This window comes from Squalius cephalus, assembly GCF_949319135.1.
Source record: "Squalius cephalus genome assembly, chromosome: 12".
In the NCBI taxonomy this organism is placed as follows: Eukaryota; Metazoa; Chordata; class Actinopteri; order Cypriniformes; family Leuciscidae; genus Squalius; species Squalius cephalus.
In genome coordinates, this window is record NC_137133.1 from 19,873,550 (window position 1) to 19,891,919 (window position 18,370).

The window sequence follows — 18,370 nt, forward strand, 5'->3', positions numbered from 1 at the left end:
TGTATTTAAATATAAATTTATTAGGTATATGACTGTAAGGATATTTTCCCATCGGTTAATCGACGTGTGACACGAGCGGGTGCTTTTAAATCGCTAATATAAAAGTGAAAGTAAAAAACGGACGTCCGCACGGACATTGATAATGGTGCACGTTGGAAAAAATGATACTTTTAAACATAACACTAAACCGCTATTAGGTGTCGCCAGGCGACCATCTTAATGAGCGAGTCATTGATTCATTCGTTCAAACGATTCGTTCCAATGACTGAGTCATTCATGATTGAGACAGATGTTTATGGATTGACCATTGAATCTTTAAGTCAACCGATTCGTTTCAAAAAGCTGAATCATTCAGTAATGAGAAAACAAGTTGCTGTGAGATGCGCAGTGGTTCTGCTGTGATCTTTGTTTAACTATTTTTGCTGCTGAAACAGAAAAAAAACAGTCAATATTGCATCTAAAATGTAAGTGACTTAATTGTAACTGTTTATTAACCTGTTGTATGAAATCAATGTCACAGTTTCAATCGTGATTGTATTCAGGAAATAGTTGCCTACTCGTCAAGTGAGGTTGCTTAACTCTATCATATGTTATAAAATATATAAAAACTCCATATTTGTAATTTTTATAGTCAGTATGTTGTTAACTGGTTTGCTTTTTTGTGTGCTGCGCTCATTTGTTTACAATTCTCCTGGAGAAGCAGCATGAGCCTCAGCAGTGCAACCTTGTTACCATTGATCAGTAATACATTCATATTTAACTGCTGATTGCAACTTAAAATGAATGTAATGAAATTAGAATAATCTCTCGTTTTAGTGACTCCCAAGTTATTTTTTTGTTATTGACGTTCTAATCAGGCTATACTCTGGTCGGGCAAGTAAAATTTTCTTTCAGGTAGGCCTATTGTATTTATATATAAATATATTAGGGATGTGACTGTGATAAAATTTTCCCACCGGTTAATCGACGTGTGACACCGCTGAGGGCTTTTAAATCGCTAACTATAGTATACTATATACTAGTAAAATACAGACGTCCGCACAGACATTGATAATGGTGCGGAGTAGAGCGAGCATTTTCAATGTATTCCTATGGATGTAGGAATTAACTAAAACATTTTATTTATGTTTTTGTGTCCACTGTTCAACCGCAACCGCGTCACACACACACACACACATTCCAGAATTGCAATCTTGACATCGCAGCCTGTTCATTATAGCCCTAATACAATATAAAATTAAAAATAGTCAACCTAACATAAACGAATTACACTGCTCTGTTTAAATAGTCAGTAGTACAATTTGTACCATTCACAGAAAGCAAAGCTCCACTGTGATGTTTCCAAGCACATTTTTGCGCGTGTGAAGAGGATGATTTTTTCCATCGATATTGGAACACGAGTGAAGTACAAAGCCTATAATAAAGAATAGTTTAGCATCCAAATACATCGCAAATATTGAAACATTTTGATTCTAATGAGAGGGTTACGTGAGACCAACACTGCTTACTTTCGTTTTTATTTTGACATTAAATTTAAAGGATTTGTTGTGGAATATTTTGAGTGTATCATAAAATCAGAATAAGGTAAGACAAGTAATATTTTCTGTCTTATATATATATACACGTGTATATATATATATATACGTGTATATATATATATATATATATATATATATATATATATATATATATATATGTATATGTGTGTGTGTGTGTGTGTGTGTATATATATATATATATATATATATATATATATATATATATATAAATATAAATATAGCTGCGAGCAGCGATGGAGGGCCAAAGCCGGCGGCACCGCCATCCCCGGTGCCTTTAGGTAACTAAAGGCTCCGGGGTTGCGGTGCCACCGGCTTGGGCCCGTAATCGCTGCTCGCAGCTATATTTATTATTATTATTATTATTATTTTTTTATACTTCTCGGGCACTTTTGGGGCCCTTAACATGCTCAAAAACTCTTGAAATTTTGCACACACGTCAGAACCCGCGGCCATCAGGGCCGGACTGAAGATGGTACCCGGGCGTGGCACGGGGGCTCGACAGCGCCCCCTGGAATGGTGTCCGAAAACTTGGTCTATAAATCAAACACGCTTGCATATAATAATATGAAACTCAGTACACATATAGATCTCATCGGGCCGAACAACTTTCGTGCTCTAAGTTTTACACCAGCCCAACAGGAAGTCAACTATTATGGGTTGTTTGAAAAACGCATCCTCTGGAATTTGAAATACTCCTCCTAGAATATTCGTCCAATCACAACCAAACTCGGTGTGCATGAAGTCAAGACATTGAGGATGCTAAATTGCGGACGGATTTTTGATATCTCGAACGGTTTGGCTGTGGCGAGGAAACGAATTTATGGCGATTAATGGGACACAGGAAGTGTGTTATAACTTCTGCATACATTAACTGATCTTGATGAAACTTTCGCAGTGTGTTTGTTGTAAGAGGCCGATCACAAGGATGTGACTATTGTGAGTCAAAGTTATAGCGCCACCAACTGGCAGCAGGAAGTGTGTCACTTTCAAAATGCTTTGAAGTCACCCTCTTAATTTTACACGATTTGCTTCAAACTTTATATGTATAATGTAAACACACGGCAGATGTAGACCTGTGAAAGGATTATTGATATCTTAGATACTGTTGCCATGGCAACGCATCAAATTTTAATATTCTTTTCGGATGCGTTTGAGACTCTTAACATGCTTGAAATTGGATGAAACTCGACAGACACATAACACTTATTAGCCAGTAGACATGTGAAAAGTTTCAGAAACGGGCGTGGCAGGGGGGCTCAACAGCGCCCTCTTGAACAGGGTCTGAAAACTTGGTCCATATATCAAACACGCTTGCATGAATTAATATGAAACTCGGTACACATATAGATTTCATGGGGCCGAACAACTTTCCCTCTGTCAAGTTTCACGCCAGCCCAACAGGAAGTCGGCTATTATGGGTTGTTTGGAAAACGCTTGCTGTGGAATGTGATGTACTCCTCCTAGAGAATTCATTCAATCACCTCCAAACTCAGTCAGCATGAAGTCAAGACATTGAGGATGCTAAATTGCGAACGGATTTTTGATATCTCGAACGGTTTGGCTGTGGCGAGGAATCGAATTTATGGCGAGAAAAGAGAAACACGAAGTGGAATAACTTCTGCATACATTAACTGATCTTGATGAAACTTCAGCAGTGTGTTCGTGGTAAGAGGCCGATCAGATCGATGTAGCTATTGTGAGTCAAAGTTATAGCGCCACCAACTGGCAGCAGGAAGTGTGTCACTTTCAACATGCTTTTGACAAAAGTGGGGGGGTTAGTTTTAACTACAGTAAAGAAAAAATAGTTTGTATATTGTTCTCATCAAGCCGGACAACTTTCTAATTTACATTCAATAGCTCTGGCCATCAGGAAGTCAGATATTTTGGTCTGAATGTGATTTTTTTTGCTAAATCAGCCTCTGAATTTTTAGCCACTCCTCTTAAACTATTTATTTTATTCGTACCAAACTTTTTCAACATGATGAAACTACATTAAATATGCTAAATTGTGAATGGATAATAAATATCTTAAACGGTTTTGCTATGGCGAGGGATTAAAGTAATGTCCAAAAAGGAAACACTAAAAATCTTCTAAAAATGTAATTATATACCATTTATTTCTATATAAAAGTATACAAATATCGAACTAAACCCATTTTATTCTGTTTTTGCAATTCAAGAAGAATGAAAAAGTTAAAACAGGCTATTTAGTGCTATTTGGTTCAACAAAAAAGCAAACATAGGGCTATACTGCCCTCTTGTGTCCAAAAGGACATCAAAATAGTATATAAAACTTTTTACCAGGTAGGCCAATATTGTATTTAAATATACATTTATTAGGTATGTGTCTGAGGATATTTTCCCACCGGTTAATCGACGTGTGACACGAGTGGGTGCTTTTAAATCGCTAATATAATAGTGAAAGAAAAATAATGATAATGTTGCACACACAAATCACACACATGTGGGAAAGAATAAACAACACTAAACCGCCATTAGGTGTCGCCAGGCATCCATCTTAATAAGCGAGTCATTGATTCATTCGTTCAAACGATTCGTTCGAATGAGTCGATCATGATTAAGACAGATGTTTATGGATTGATCATTCAATCTTTGAGTCAACCGATTCGTTAAAAATGCTGAATCGTTCAGTTATGAGAAAACACGTGATAAGTGATGGTTCTGCCGTGATCTTTGTTTAACTATTTTCGCTGCTGAAACAGAACAAAAACAGTCAACATTGCATCTAAAATGTAAGTGACTTAATTGTAACTGTTTATTTGTCTGAAATCTAGGGGTGGGAGAAAAAAATTATTCTTAGATGCATCGCGATGCGGACGTGGACGATTCTGAATCGATTCACAAATGTCAAAAAATCGATTCTCTAAAAAAAATTTTTTCTAATAACGTAATATTGACGGAAGGCAAAAGGCGGAACTCTAAGCGGACGTGCGTGCAGTCTGTGGCGCGCACATAACAGAGAAGTTTCTTCTGCTCACCAAGGCTGCATATATTTGATTAAAAATACAAACAAAAACAGTAATATTGTAAAATATTATTCCAATTTAAAACAGCTGCTTTCTATTTTAATATATTTTAAACTGTTATTTATTCCTGTGATCAAAGCTGAGTTTTCAGCATCATTACTCCAGTCGTCACTGTCACATGATCCTTCAGAAATTATTCTAATATGATGATTGATACTCAAGAAACATTCATTATTATTTTGAATGTCGAAAACAGTTGTGTACAGTCTTTGATGAATAGAAAGTTCAAAAGAACAGCATTTATCTGAAATCTAAAGCTTTTGTAACGTTAAACACTACCGCTCAAAAGTTTTGGGTTAGTAATAATTAAAATTTTATTTTTGGGGTAAATAAATAAAATAAATCAGTACTTTTATTTATGAAGGATGAGTTAAACTGATCAACAGTTACAGTAAAGACATTTATAATGTTACAAATATATATATTTGAAATATATGCTGTTCTTTTGAACTAACATTCATCAAAGCATTTTGAAAAAAAAAATCTGTACACAACTGTTTTCAACATTGAAAATAATAATGAATATTTATTGAGCATCAATCATCATATTAGTATGATTTCTGAAGGATCATGTGACACTGAAACTGGAGTAATGATGCTGAAAACCCAACTTTGATCACAGAAATGAATTACTATGTAAAATATTTAAAAATTGAAAACAGCTGTTTTAAATTGGAATAATATTTCACAATATTACTGTTTTTGTTTGTATTTTTAATCAATAAATGCAGCCTTGGTGAGCAGAAGAGACTTCTCCTAAAAACATTAAAAATCTTACTGACCCCAAACTTTTGAACAATAATATATATATATATATATATATATATATATATATATATATATGTATGTGTGTGTATGTATGTATATATATATATATATATATATATATATATATATATATATATATATATAAATATAGCTGCGAGCAGCGATGGAGGGCCCAAGCCGGCGGTACCGCCACCCCGGTGCCTTTAGGTAACTAAAGGCACCGGGGTTGCGGTGCCACCGGCTTGGGCCCGTAATCGCTGCTCGCAGCTATATTTATTATTATTATTATTATTTTGTCAACCTTTCGGGCACTTTTGGGGTCCTTAACATGCTCAAAAACTCTTGAAATTTTGCACACACGTCAGAACCCGCGGCCATCAGGGCCGGACTGAAGCTGGTACCCGGGCGTGGCAGGGGGGCTCGACAGCGCCCCCTGGAACGGGATCCGAACACTTGTCCATAAATCAGACACGCTTGCATGTAATAATATGAAACTCGGTACACATATAGAACTCATCGGGCCGAACAACTTTCGTGCTCTAAGTTTTACGCCAGCCCAACAGGAAGTCGGCTATTTAGGGTTGTTTGGAAACGCATGCTGTGGAATTTAATGTACTCCTCCTAGGGAATTCATCGATTCGCCTCCAAACTCGGTGTGCATGAAGTCAAGACATTGAGGATGCTAAATTGCGGACGGATTTTTGATATCTCGAACGGTTTGGCCGTGGCGAGGAAACGAATTTATGGCGAAAAAATGAAACAGGAAGTGTGTTATAACTTCTGCATACATTAACTGATCTTGATGAAACTTCAGCAGTGTGTTCGTTGTAAGAGGCCGATCGCACAGATGTGACTATTGTGAGTCAAAGTTATAGCGCCACCAACAGGCAGCAGGAAGTACATCACTATTAAAATGCTTTGAAATCACTGTCTTATTTTTACCAGATTTGCTTCAAACTTTATGTGTACAATGTAGACACACGGCAGATGTAAACCTGTGAAAGGATTATTGATATCTTAGATACTGTTGCCGTGGCAACGCATCAAACTTTAATATTCTTTTTTTATGCTTTTGAGACTCTTAACATACTTGAAATTGCATGAAACTCGACAGACACATCACATTTATTATCCAGTAGACATGTGCAAAGTTTCAGAAACGGGCGTGGTGAGGGGCTCAGTAGCGCCACCTTTAGTCATAAGTGGGGGTGTTAGTTTTATCAACAGCAACAAAACTTGGTATGTGTATTGTTCTCATCAAGACGGACAACTTTCTAATTTACATGAACCATCTCTGACCAACAGGAAGAGAGATATTTTGGTTTGAATGTGGATTTTCTGAAGAATTTTCTCTCCCTCTCTGTGTCTGTGTGTGTGTGAGGGGAGGGGGGGATTTGACTATTGCTTTTATATTGTTAATCAAGGTTTCAGGGGCTTTTGGGGTCCTTAACGTGCTCAAAAACTCTTGAAACTTTGCACACAGGTCAGAACCCACGGCCATCAGGGCCGGGCTGAAGCTGGGACCCGGGCGTGGCAGGGGGGCTCAACAGCGCCCCCTTGAACGGGGTTCTAAAACTTGATCCATATATCAAACACGCTCGCATGAATTAATATGAAACTCGGTACACATATAGATCTCATCGGGCCGAACAACTTTACCCCGGTCAAGTTTTACGCCAGCCCAACAGGAAGTCGGCTATTATGGGTTGTTTGGAAAACGCTTGCTGTGGAATGTGAAATACTCCTCCTAGAAAATTCACCGTGCCCCCTTCAAACTCGGTGTGGATGTAGTCAAGACATTGAGGATGCTAAATTGCGGACGGATTTTTGATATCTCGAACGGTTTGGCTGTGGCGAGGAATCGAATTTATGGCGAGAAAAGAGAAACACGGAAGTGGAATAACTTCTGCATACATTAACTGATCTTGATGAAACTTCAGCAGTGTGTTCGTGGTAAGAGGCCGATCAGATGGATGTAGCTATTGTGAGTCAAAGTTATAGCGCCACCAACTGGCAGCAGGAAGTGTGTCACTTTCAACATGCTTTTGACAAAAGTGGGGGGGTTAGTTTTAACTACAGTAAAGAAAAAATAGTTTGTATATTGTTCTCATCAAGCCGGACAACTTTCTAATTTACATTCAATAGCTCTGGCCATCAGGAAGTCAGATATTTTGGTCTGAATGTGGATTTTTTTGCAAAATCAGCCTCTGAATTTTTAGCCACTCCTCTTAAACTATTTATTTTATTCGTACCAAACTTTTTCAACATGATGAAACTACATTAAATATGCTAAATTGTGAATGGATAATAAATATCTCAAACGGTTTTGCTATGGCGAGGGATTAAATAATGTCCAAAAAGGAAACACTAAAAATCTTCTAAAAATGTAATTATATACCATTTATTTCTATATAAAAGAATACAAATATCACAACTAAACCCATTTTATTCTGTTTTTGCAATTCAAGAAGAATGAAAAAGTTAAAACAGGCTATTTAGTGCTATTTGGTTCAACAAAAAAGCAAACATAGGGCTATACTGCCCTCTTGTGTCCAAAAGGACATCAAAATAGTATATAAAACTTTTTACCAGGTAGGCCAATATTGTATTTAAATATACATGTATTAGGTATGTGTCTGAGGATATTTTCCCACCGGTTAATCGACGTGTGACACGAGTGGGTGCTTTTAAATCGCTAATATAATAGTGTAAGAAAAATAATGATAATGTTGCACACACAAATCACACACATGTGGGAAAGAATGATGCTTTTAAACAACACTAAACCGCCATTAGGTGTCGCCAGGCATCCATCTTAATAAGCGAGTCATTGATTCATTCGTTCAAACGATTCGTTCGAATGAGTCGATCATGATTAAGACAGATGTTTATGGATTGATCATTCAATCTTTGAGTCAACCGATTCGTTAAAAATGCTGAATCGTTCAGTTATGAGAAAACACGTGATGCGTGATGGTTCTGCCGTGATCTTTGTTTAACTATTTTCGCTGCTGAAACAGAACAAAAACAGTCAACATTGCATCTAAAATGTAAGTGACTTAATTGTAACTGTTTATTAACCTGTTGTATGAAATCTAGGGGTGGGAGAAAAAATTTATTCTTAGATGCATCGCGATGCGGACGTGGACGATTCTGAATCGATTTACAAATGTCAAAAAATCGATTCTCTAAAAAAAATATTTTCTAATAACGTAATATTGACGGAAGGCAAAAGGCGGAACTCTAAGCGGACGTGCGTGCAGTCTGTGGTGCGCACATAACAGAGAAGTTTCTTCTGCTCACCAAGGCTGCATTTATTTGATTAAAAATACAAACAAAAACAGTAATATTGTAAAATATTATTCCAATTTAAAACAGCTGCTTTCTATTTTAATATATTTTAAAGCTGAGTTTTCAGCATCATTACTCCAGTCGTCACTGTCACAAGATCCTTCAGAAATAATTCTAATATGATGATTGATACTCAAGAAACATTCATTATTATTTTAAATGTCGAAAACAGTTGTGTACAGTCTTTGATGAATAGAAAGTTCAAAAGAACAGCATTTATCTGAAATCTAAAGCTTTTGTAACGTTAAACATTACCGCTCAAAAGTTTTGGGTTAGTAATAATTAAAATTTAATTTTTTGGGGAAATAAATAAAATAAATCAGTACTTTTATTTATGAAGGATGAGTTAAACTGATCAACAGTTACAGTAAAGACATTTATAATGTTAAAAATATATATATTTGAAATATATGCTGTTCTTTTGAACTAACATTCATCAAAGCATTTTGAAAAAAAAAATCTGTACACAACTGTTTTCAACATTGAAAATAATAATGAATATTTATTGAGCATCAATCATCATATTAGTATGATTTCTGAAGGATCATGTGACACTGAAACTGGAGTAATGATGCTGAAAACTCAACTTTGATCACAGAAATGAATTACTATGTAAAATATTTAAAAATTGAAAACAGCTGTTTTAAATTGGAATAATATTTCACAATATTACTGTTTTTGTTTGTATTTTTAATCAATAAATGCAGCCTTGGTGAGCAGAAGAGACTTCTCCTAAAAACATTAAAAATCTTACTGACCCCAAACTTTTGAACAATAATATATATATATATATATATATATATACATATATATGTATGTGTGTGTATGTATGTATATATATATATATATATATATATATATATATATAAAAATATAGCTGCGAGCAGCGATGGAGGGCCCAAGCCGGCGGTACCGCCACCCCGGTGCCTTTAGGTAACTAAAGGCACCGGGGTTGCGGTGCCACCGGCTTGGGCCCGTAATCGCTGCTCGCAGCTATATTTATTATTATTATTATTATTTTGTCAACCTTTCGGCCACTTTTGGGGCCCTTAACATGCTCGAAAACTCTTGAAATTTTGCACACAGGTCAGAACCCGCGGCCATCAGGGCCAGACTGAAGCTGGTACCCGGGCGTGGCAGGGGGGCTCGACAGCGCCCCCTGGAACGGGATCCGAACACTTGTCCATAAATCAGACACGCTTGCATGTAATAATATGAAACTCAATACACATATAGATCTCATCGGGCCGAACAACTTTCGTGCTCTAAGTTTTACGCCAGCCCAACAGGAAGTCAGCTATTTAGGGTTGTTTGGAAACGCATGCTGTGGAATTTAATGTACTCCTCCTAGGGAATTCATCGATTCGCCTCCAAACTCGGTGTACATGAATTCAAGACATTGAGGATGCTAAATTGCGGACGGATTTTTGATATCTCGAACGGTTTGGCCGTGGCGAGGAAACGAATTTATGGCGAAAAAATGAAACAGGAAGTGTGTTATAACTTCTGCATACATTAACTGATCTTGATGAAACTTCAGCAGTGTGTTCGTTGTAAGAGGCCGATCGCACAGATGTGACTATTGTGAGTCAAAGTTATAGCGCCACCAACAGGCAGCAGGAAGTACATCACTATTAAAATGCTTTGAAATCACTGTCTTATTTTTACCAGATTTGCTTCAAACTTTATGTGTACAATGTAGACACACGGCAGATGTAAACCTGTGAAAGGATTATTGATATCTTAGATACTGTTGCCGTGGCAACGCATCAAACTTTAATATTCTTTTTTTATGCTTTTGAGACTCTTAACATACTTGAAATTGCATGAAACTCGACAGACACATCACATTTATTATCCAGTAGACATGTGCAAAGTTTCAGAAACGGGCGTGGTGAGGGGCTCAGTAGCGCCACCTTTAGTCATAAGTGGGGGGGTTAGTTTTATCAACAGCAACAAAACTTGGTATGTGTATTGTTCTCATCAAGACGGACAACTTTCTAATTTACATGAACCATCTCTGACCAACAGGAAGAGAGATATTTTGGTTTGAATGTGGATTTTCTGAAGAATTTTCTCTCCCTCTCTCTGTGTCTGTGTGTGTGTGAGGGGAGGGGGGGGGGGGGTTTGACTATTGCTTTTATATTGTTAATCAAGGTTTCAGGGGCTTTTGGGGTCCTTAACGTGCTCAAAAACTCTTGAAACTTTGCACACAGGTCAGAACCCACGGCCATCAGGGCCGGGCTGAAGCTGGTACCCGGGCGTGGCAGGGGGGCTCAACAGCGCCCCCTTGAACGGGGTTCTAAAACTTGATCCATATATCAAACACGCTCGCATGAATTAATATGAAACTCGGTACACATATAGATCTCATCGGGCCGAACAACTTTACCCCGGTCAAGTTTTACGCCAGCCCAACAGGAAGTCGGCTATTATGGGTTGTTTGGAAAACACTTGCTGTGGAATGTGAAATACTCCTCCTAGAAAATTCACTGTGTCCCCTTCAAACTCGGTGTGCATGTAGTCAAGACTTTGAGGATGCTAAATTGCGGACGGATTTTTGATATCTCGAACGGTTTGGCCGTGGCGAGGAAACGAATTTATGGCGAGAAAAGATAAAAACGAAGTGTTATAACTAGGGTTGGGCATCGTTTTGATTTGAACGATTCTGATTCCGATTCCGATTCTTCATTTCGATTTCGGTTCTTTTCGATTCTCGATTCCGATTCTTTGAGGGGTGGAGTCAAAACCTGTCACAGGCTCATTTCACAGAGGAAAATTTTATTTTGATTTAGTTTTAATTTTGGGAGCTGCAGCCCATGTGGGAGAAAATTAGGAATGCCTCTGCACCAGACCAAAAAACAGATTTATATATGCAGAACTTGCAACCTGGTCTGGACTCTCTGGACATGTATAAACTAACTCAATGTATAAAAGCTCACTTTAAAACACCATATTCCGGTCGTGGTTTAAAATAGTTTTAAGTCAAAAAAAGATGTTGAAATATGTTATATTTAGCATTTTATATGCAGCTAATAGCTACCTTGCTTAGCAAGTTTACTATAAATATTCTCTATTCATATGAAAATACCTCAAATCGCATTGGTCTACGTGAGATGATTAACAGCTGTACAGCGAATGAGAGAGCGCTGATATCATAAACTGACGCGAATCAGGAAGAGCAGAGACAGAGTTTCGATGTGTTCGCTGTTTGAGCTCTTCAGATCGCATAATGCAGTGGGAAATGAATAGTAATGTTATTCTGTATGACGAAATATTTTACAAACATGTGATGATAAATCATTATTTCTCCAAATATGCGCACCATTGGATTAAGAGCCCTGGTGGATACTGTATGTGAACACAAATAAACCGGAGAAGACGTGAATGACTGCTTTATGAGTGATGATTTCTATTCAAAATAACAAACATTACAGATGAATTATTTTGCACTCCTGGCAACGTTACTAACGTTGGTCGCGCAGGGTTGCCCGAGGAGGACGAGACAGTGGACCGCGCAGCATGTCAAAAACGCTACACTTAATTTTGTACACCATGCAGGCGTAGGTGTTTAGTCATATTTGTAGTGCACCCGCCCGTGCAAGAAATACGTTTGTCACCTGTGTTGCACTCTGCCGACCCAGGCTTTTTTAAGGTGAAATAAAGCCACACTATTGAGCACCGCTTAACGTGCTCCATTGCTGCAACAGAACAAGCGGGCGCGGCAAGCACTTCCGGAAATTCAAACGTGCGCGTTTGGAACCGATGATCGGAATCGAAAACAAATTTTCGAAACGATTCCAATGGTATCGTTATTTTTTAAACGGTTCCCAGTTGGAACCGGTTCTCGATGCCCAACCCTAGTTATAACTTCTGCATACATTAACTGATCTTGATGAAACTTCAGCAGTGTGTTCGTGGTAAGAGGCCGATCACATGTATGTAACTATTGTGAGTCAAAGTTATAGCGCCACAAACTGGCAGCAGGAAGTGTGTCACTTTCTAAATGCTTTTGACAAAAGTGAGGGGGTTCATTTTATGTACAGTCACAAAAATCAGTACACATATTGGTCTCATCGAGCCGGACAATTTTCTAATTTACAGTAATTAGCTCTGAGTAACAGGAAGTCAGATATTTTGGTTTGAATGTGGATTTCTTTGCAAAATCAGCCTCTGTATTTTTACCCACTACTCTTAAGTGGTTAATTTTATTCCAACCAAACTTTTTCAACATGATGAAAATACATTAAAGATGCTAAATTGTAAACAGATATTAAATATCTCAAACGGTTTTGCTATGGCGAGGGATTAAAGTAATGTCAAAAAAGGAAACACTAAAAACCTCCTATCTTCTAAAAATGTAATTATACACCATTTATTTCTATATAAAATTATACAAATATCAGAACTAAACCCATTTTATTCTTTTTTTTTCAATTTAATAATTGTTTAAGTTTAAAAACATCCCGAATGTTTTTTTAGTCCAAAAAATAAATAAATGATGTCATTCATAGTGCTATACTGCCCTCTTGTGTTCAAAATCAGGTAGGCCTATTGTATATATGTAAAATACACTAGGTATGTGACGGTGAGGAATATTTTACCACCGGTTAATCAACGTGTGACACCGCTGGGGGCTTTTGAATTGCTAACTTAAAAACGAAAGTAAAATATGTTCATCCGCACTGACATGGATAATGGTGCAGAGCGAGCTATTTCAATGAATTCCTATGGAAGTAGGAATAAACTAAAAAACGTCCGCTCTTCTCTGCCCGTTCCTCGCCGTGGACGCACACCATATATATATGGTGCCACCGCCTTGGGCCCGCAATCGCTGCTCGCAGCTATATTTATATTTTTCCATTGCCTTTGGTTTGCTAAAATAACACTTGTCACATTTATAGTGGTCAGATGAAGAAAGACGCAACTAAGATCCTTCAGTAAACTCTGCTGATATTTACCATTACTTCGTGCTGACTAGTTTGGAAATCAAACTTGTGTTTAACTGGTTTAGGGTATCAGACAAAACCCTGTTGATAAGTTTTAGATTTCAGACAAACAGATGTCTTCTGACGGGATCTGGTAGACTGGATCATGTCCTGGCGTAATCACAATTTAACACTCACTCAAAGGTCCAGTTGAAGTCAGGTGTGACCTGCTCCACCAGGTCCATCTTGGCTCCAGGGACGCTGCATATGGGCCTGTTCCAGTTATCCCTGATCCTCATGTACAGATTCCTGGTGTAGAAGTTCTCAAAGTCCTGGTACAGTGGTACAAAATCCTGGGAACACAACATCAAAAGAAAAATATAACAAGAGCCAGGGTTGTAAACATTTGAACATGGTGATTGAGGTAAATGTTCTTATTTTGACCACAAGTTCTTATTTTTTGTTTAGCAGTGCTCTTCATAAGCTACATAAGATAGCTGCATGTTTCCCAAAAGACAAATGCCTTCTTGAACATCAATATTTACAGCTTTTGTAATAGAGTCCCTCAATTGTCCTCAGTGTGAAAAGACTGATCTCATAATAAGTCAATCACTGCTGGAAATTGGTGCTGAAAAACAGACAAATGTGCAGGACCTGGAGGATTTTTCTGAAGAACAGTGGACAGTTTAACTGATCAGGACAAACAAGGGACTCATGAACAGCTATCACAAAACATAAAAACAGTAGTTGAACATCCAGGTGACAAAAATCATGTAAACTTTTGAACAGGGAATTTTGTGTAAATTCAGTTGTTATTTTGTCTTGACTTTATTTAACATCTGTTATGTGAAATGGCTTATTCAGCGCAAAACTAAATACATTTTTGGTAATAAGGAAAGCACCACAAATCATGATCTTTTAACTCTACCTTCTGCTGTTCTCTCTCTCTGGCCAGATGACACTTCTCAAACTTCCAGTCCCTCAGGAAATCTCGTAGATAACCAAAAATGGTAAGGATGCCGTAGCCCACGTAAGTGAGGACGGCCACCAGTAGTGGCGTCTCCTCAAACGACTCTGCAAACGGCTTGTTGTAAAGCGGTGAAGCGCATGAAGCATGATGGTTCTGTTGGGAGAGAAAAAAAAGGATATCTAAACATACAACAACTAATTACAAAGTGTGCCACATAATTAAAACCAAAGCACACAATAAAATATAAAAAAATAACGTACAGCTAATCTGATAAAAAATATTATTTTGTCCGCTGTAACCTTGTCCGCAGTAGCGCTGTGTGCAAATTCATTTAAAAATGTGAACTCAACAGGTATGAAATATGATCAGTAAGAGAAAAACACTGTTAATGAGAAGACGAGCAGTGGACTGCTGCAGGTTAGTGGGGAAATATATTTATTTATTATTCAGAATGCACAGTTGAAAGAAAAATATATATTTATAGGAACATTACAGAAGGATCAAGTCAAGATAATTCATGTTAACGCAGTGAACATGATTAATTGTTTTAATAAATTGACAGTCATAAATAAACGTAGTAGTAATCTGTGTTCTCATGTATGTAGGTGCACTGAACACTGTTACCGGAAACTCTGAGATGTAATAAGTAGAACGCAGAAGTAGTTGTTGCAAGAAGTCCATTGCATAATTAAATAACAGTTGAATCACTCACTCACATTCTCTATGGAAAATGTGAAATCCAGTTTGGACTGAAACTGCTCACAGCATGTGATCAAGTCACGGCCACCCTACTCTAAAACCTGTCCTTCCGGTAAGGAATGGCTTGATCCCACTGTTCCACATCCTGAATCAGCCTTCTTGCGTAAAGCTGAAGCACGTCACAGGGTTAACACAGTTTGTGGAAGCGCTGAGCATGAAAGGCTTTGTGGGGAAAACCTACATTGCTAAATATGGGGAAGTCTTATATTTACCCAGCCAGTCAGTCTGTTATCAAAACTGTTCCTCCCTGAAACAAGGCAGACAAAGCCATTCTTTAAATATGGATAAGTAATGTTACATCAAACTACTGAAACTACTTATAGTAAGGCTGGACGATATATTTTAATGATATTTATTACATTTATCCGTATATTTATGGATTTATTTTTTTAACAACTGTTTATTGAGTTTTCTTTTTTAAAGTAAAAAAACACAAAAATACAAAGCAAAAAGCAACTATACAAATCTGGAACCCATCCCACCCCTGGTAGACTTCAAGAATATAAAATAAAAAGGTAAAACACAATATAGACCAAAAAAAAAAAAAAAAAAAAAAAAAAAAATTTACAGAGATGTTAAAAAAGTTGACAAAATCAAAAGCAGCATGCCATAAATTCACAGTCTTGACATTGGATCCATGCATATGAGAGTTCCATCGATATAATGACCATGAGAGACACTATGCATATTCGTCTGTCCATTGTGTGAGGAGGATTCCAGCGGTTAGCTAACATTTTTTTGTTAATGTGATGTTGGGCAACGCTGTGGTCGCGCCGTCAGGAAAAATGGTCCAAAGAATCTTTCTTGTTTTTGGATTTGTTTATTGTGTTTTCATGATTGTGATTTGTTTAGCACCTCTCGGCCACCGTATCGTTCGGTTCGATACGAATACGTGTATCGGTACACCCCTAATATATATGAAGACCCCCGATGCAAAAGCCTCTAAAAGCCACCTATGTTAAAAATGAGAGTGAATGCTCTCCGTACATACTATACGTTCATCAAATACTTTCACTTCAAACTCACTAAATCCCAGCCTCAGCCCATTCAGAAATGCCGGTACTTGAGTAGAAACCTATAGGAGGAGCCTGATAAAAATGTTAATATTAAACAAAAACTTTAGACAGACTTAAGAGGCTTTTGCATTTGAAGTCTTCATATTTATATATATATATGTGTGTGTGTGTGTGTGTGTGTGTGTGTGTGTGTGTGTGTGTGTGTGTGTGTGTGTGTGTGTGTGTGTAAAATAGTATAGCAGTCTGGCGAGTAAACAAAAAAATTGACTAGCCAATGGCAATTCTATTGCCAAGGTGTGCGTAGAGGGTTGTATATATAGATCACTGGTGTGTGCGCTTTTGGTGTGAGTGCGAAACCTGTGGGAATGACTAAAATAATGTGCAATACAAGCACTATTCAACTGGAGCGAATGAGACGAGTGAGTGAGAGGAGGTGGGTGTGTGTCAATATGCCGTCGGAGAGAAGAGGGAATGAGAAAATGCAGATGGTATCAGTGTATCAATACTGCAGAAAAGGAGTATTGGAACCATTTAAGATTTCAGTATCACTACATATCGAAATATCCATATTTTGACAACACAAAACAGACAGATTGACAGACAGATAGGGTGTCCTGAGTAGTTGTTAAATTTCCGTTTAAACGTTAATGAATTTAAAATGAATTAAAATCTAATTAAAAAATTATCATTAATAAAGGCATGTTTACAACACTATTATTACTAAATGGAACACAAAGACTATTATTTAGCTAACAATTTTTATTTTTGTACACCAATACAACAATATATGATAATTAACAACAATATTTACCTATACTGTATATTATGTTTTACTAAAACATTTTAATACATGGAAAAAATGCCACATAGAGACTGTCATGACATTTTTGAACAATGAAACAAATTGTTCAGAATCGGTTTTTAATCAGTTCACTGTAACGGACAGTTTGGCCTAGAGCCGGTTGCATACACTGCTAAGACTAGTCTTATAAGTTAGTCATCACATTTTTTTTTTTCTTTAAGACTGTTCAAAATTGTTTTAATGGGATAGTTCACCCACAGATTTAAATTCTGTCATTAATTACTCACCCTCATGTCGTTGCAAACCCATAAGACTTTCGTTCATCTTCAGAACACAAATTAAAATCTTTTTGATGAAATCTGAGAGATTTCTGTCCCTCCAATAGACAGCTAAGCAAATACCACTTTGACGCTTCAAAAAGTTCATAAAGAGATTGTAAAAACTAATCCATATGAATCGAGTGGTTTAGTCCACTCACACACACATCAATTGAGGTAAACAGAAGCTCAAGCATGTTCACTTGACGTGTGACGGGGTGTGACGGTTAGTATATAACCGTGAGACCGACGATTATAGTTGAACACCGTCATTAGAACTCTATAACCGCCAAAACCGTGTTATTAAAATATTTTTTCCAAACATTTTTTATCATAGAGAATTTTTAAATACTAATTAAAAACATTTGTTAACAGTCTGTGTTATTAATGGTCTACGTTGTTTCCAACTGTATTTGATTCTTTGCCAAGTACCCCCTGACCAACCGCCAATCATTTGAGATAGAAATACAAGCTATGACTATGATATAGTGATGTGCCAACATTATGAGATTTATTAAACAAATGAAAAACATTTGCAATAATAAACATTAGCAATAAACATTTGCAATAATAAACAACGTATCATTACCGATAGGCTAACTGATCGTGCAGATTAATTACCCCTTGACTGGCCCCAAACATGTTTGATAAAAGAAACATATACAGTGTGTATAGCCTATATGATGTATATTACATTTTAGCTCAAAAACAATTGTAATAAAAGATAGGATCATAAGATGCGCAATATATCGGGAGACATGGTTTTTACCACTTAATGAAGTTTTGTAAATCGTCAGACATGATTTTTACCACTTCATTAAGTTTTGCTTTGTAGAAAGCCTTTCTTTAAAGC

General features: G+C 37.1%; 1 protein-coding gene across 1 annotated transcript in view; it reads right to left on the reverse strand.

Annotated features, from left to right (window-relative positions):
* sptlc2b (serine palmitoyltransferase, long chain base subunit 2b) overlaps window positions 1–18,370 on the reverse strand; it is a 79,677-nt gene that overhangs the window by 53,538 nt on the left and 7,769 nt on the right. The window contains exons 2-3 of the mRNA XM_079889483.1: window positions 14,582–14,776; window positions 13,852–14,006 (exon numbers count right to left, since the gene is read on the reverse strand). Of these exons, the coding sequence (XP_079745609.1) occupies window positions 13,852–14,006; window positions 14,582–14,776 (350 nt within the window). The remainder of the gene's footprint in view (window positions 1–13,851; window positions 14,007–14,581; window positions 14,777–18,370) is intronic.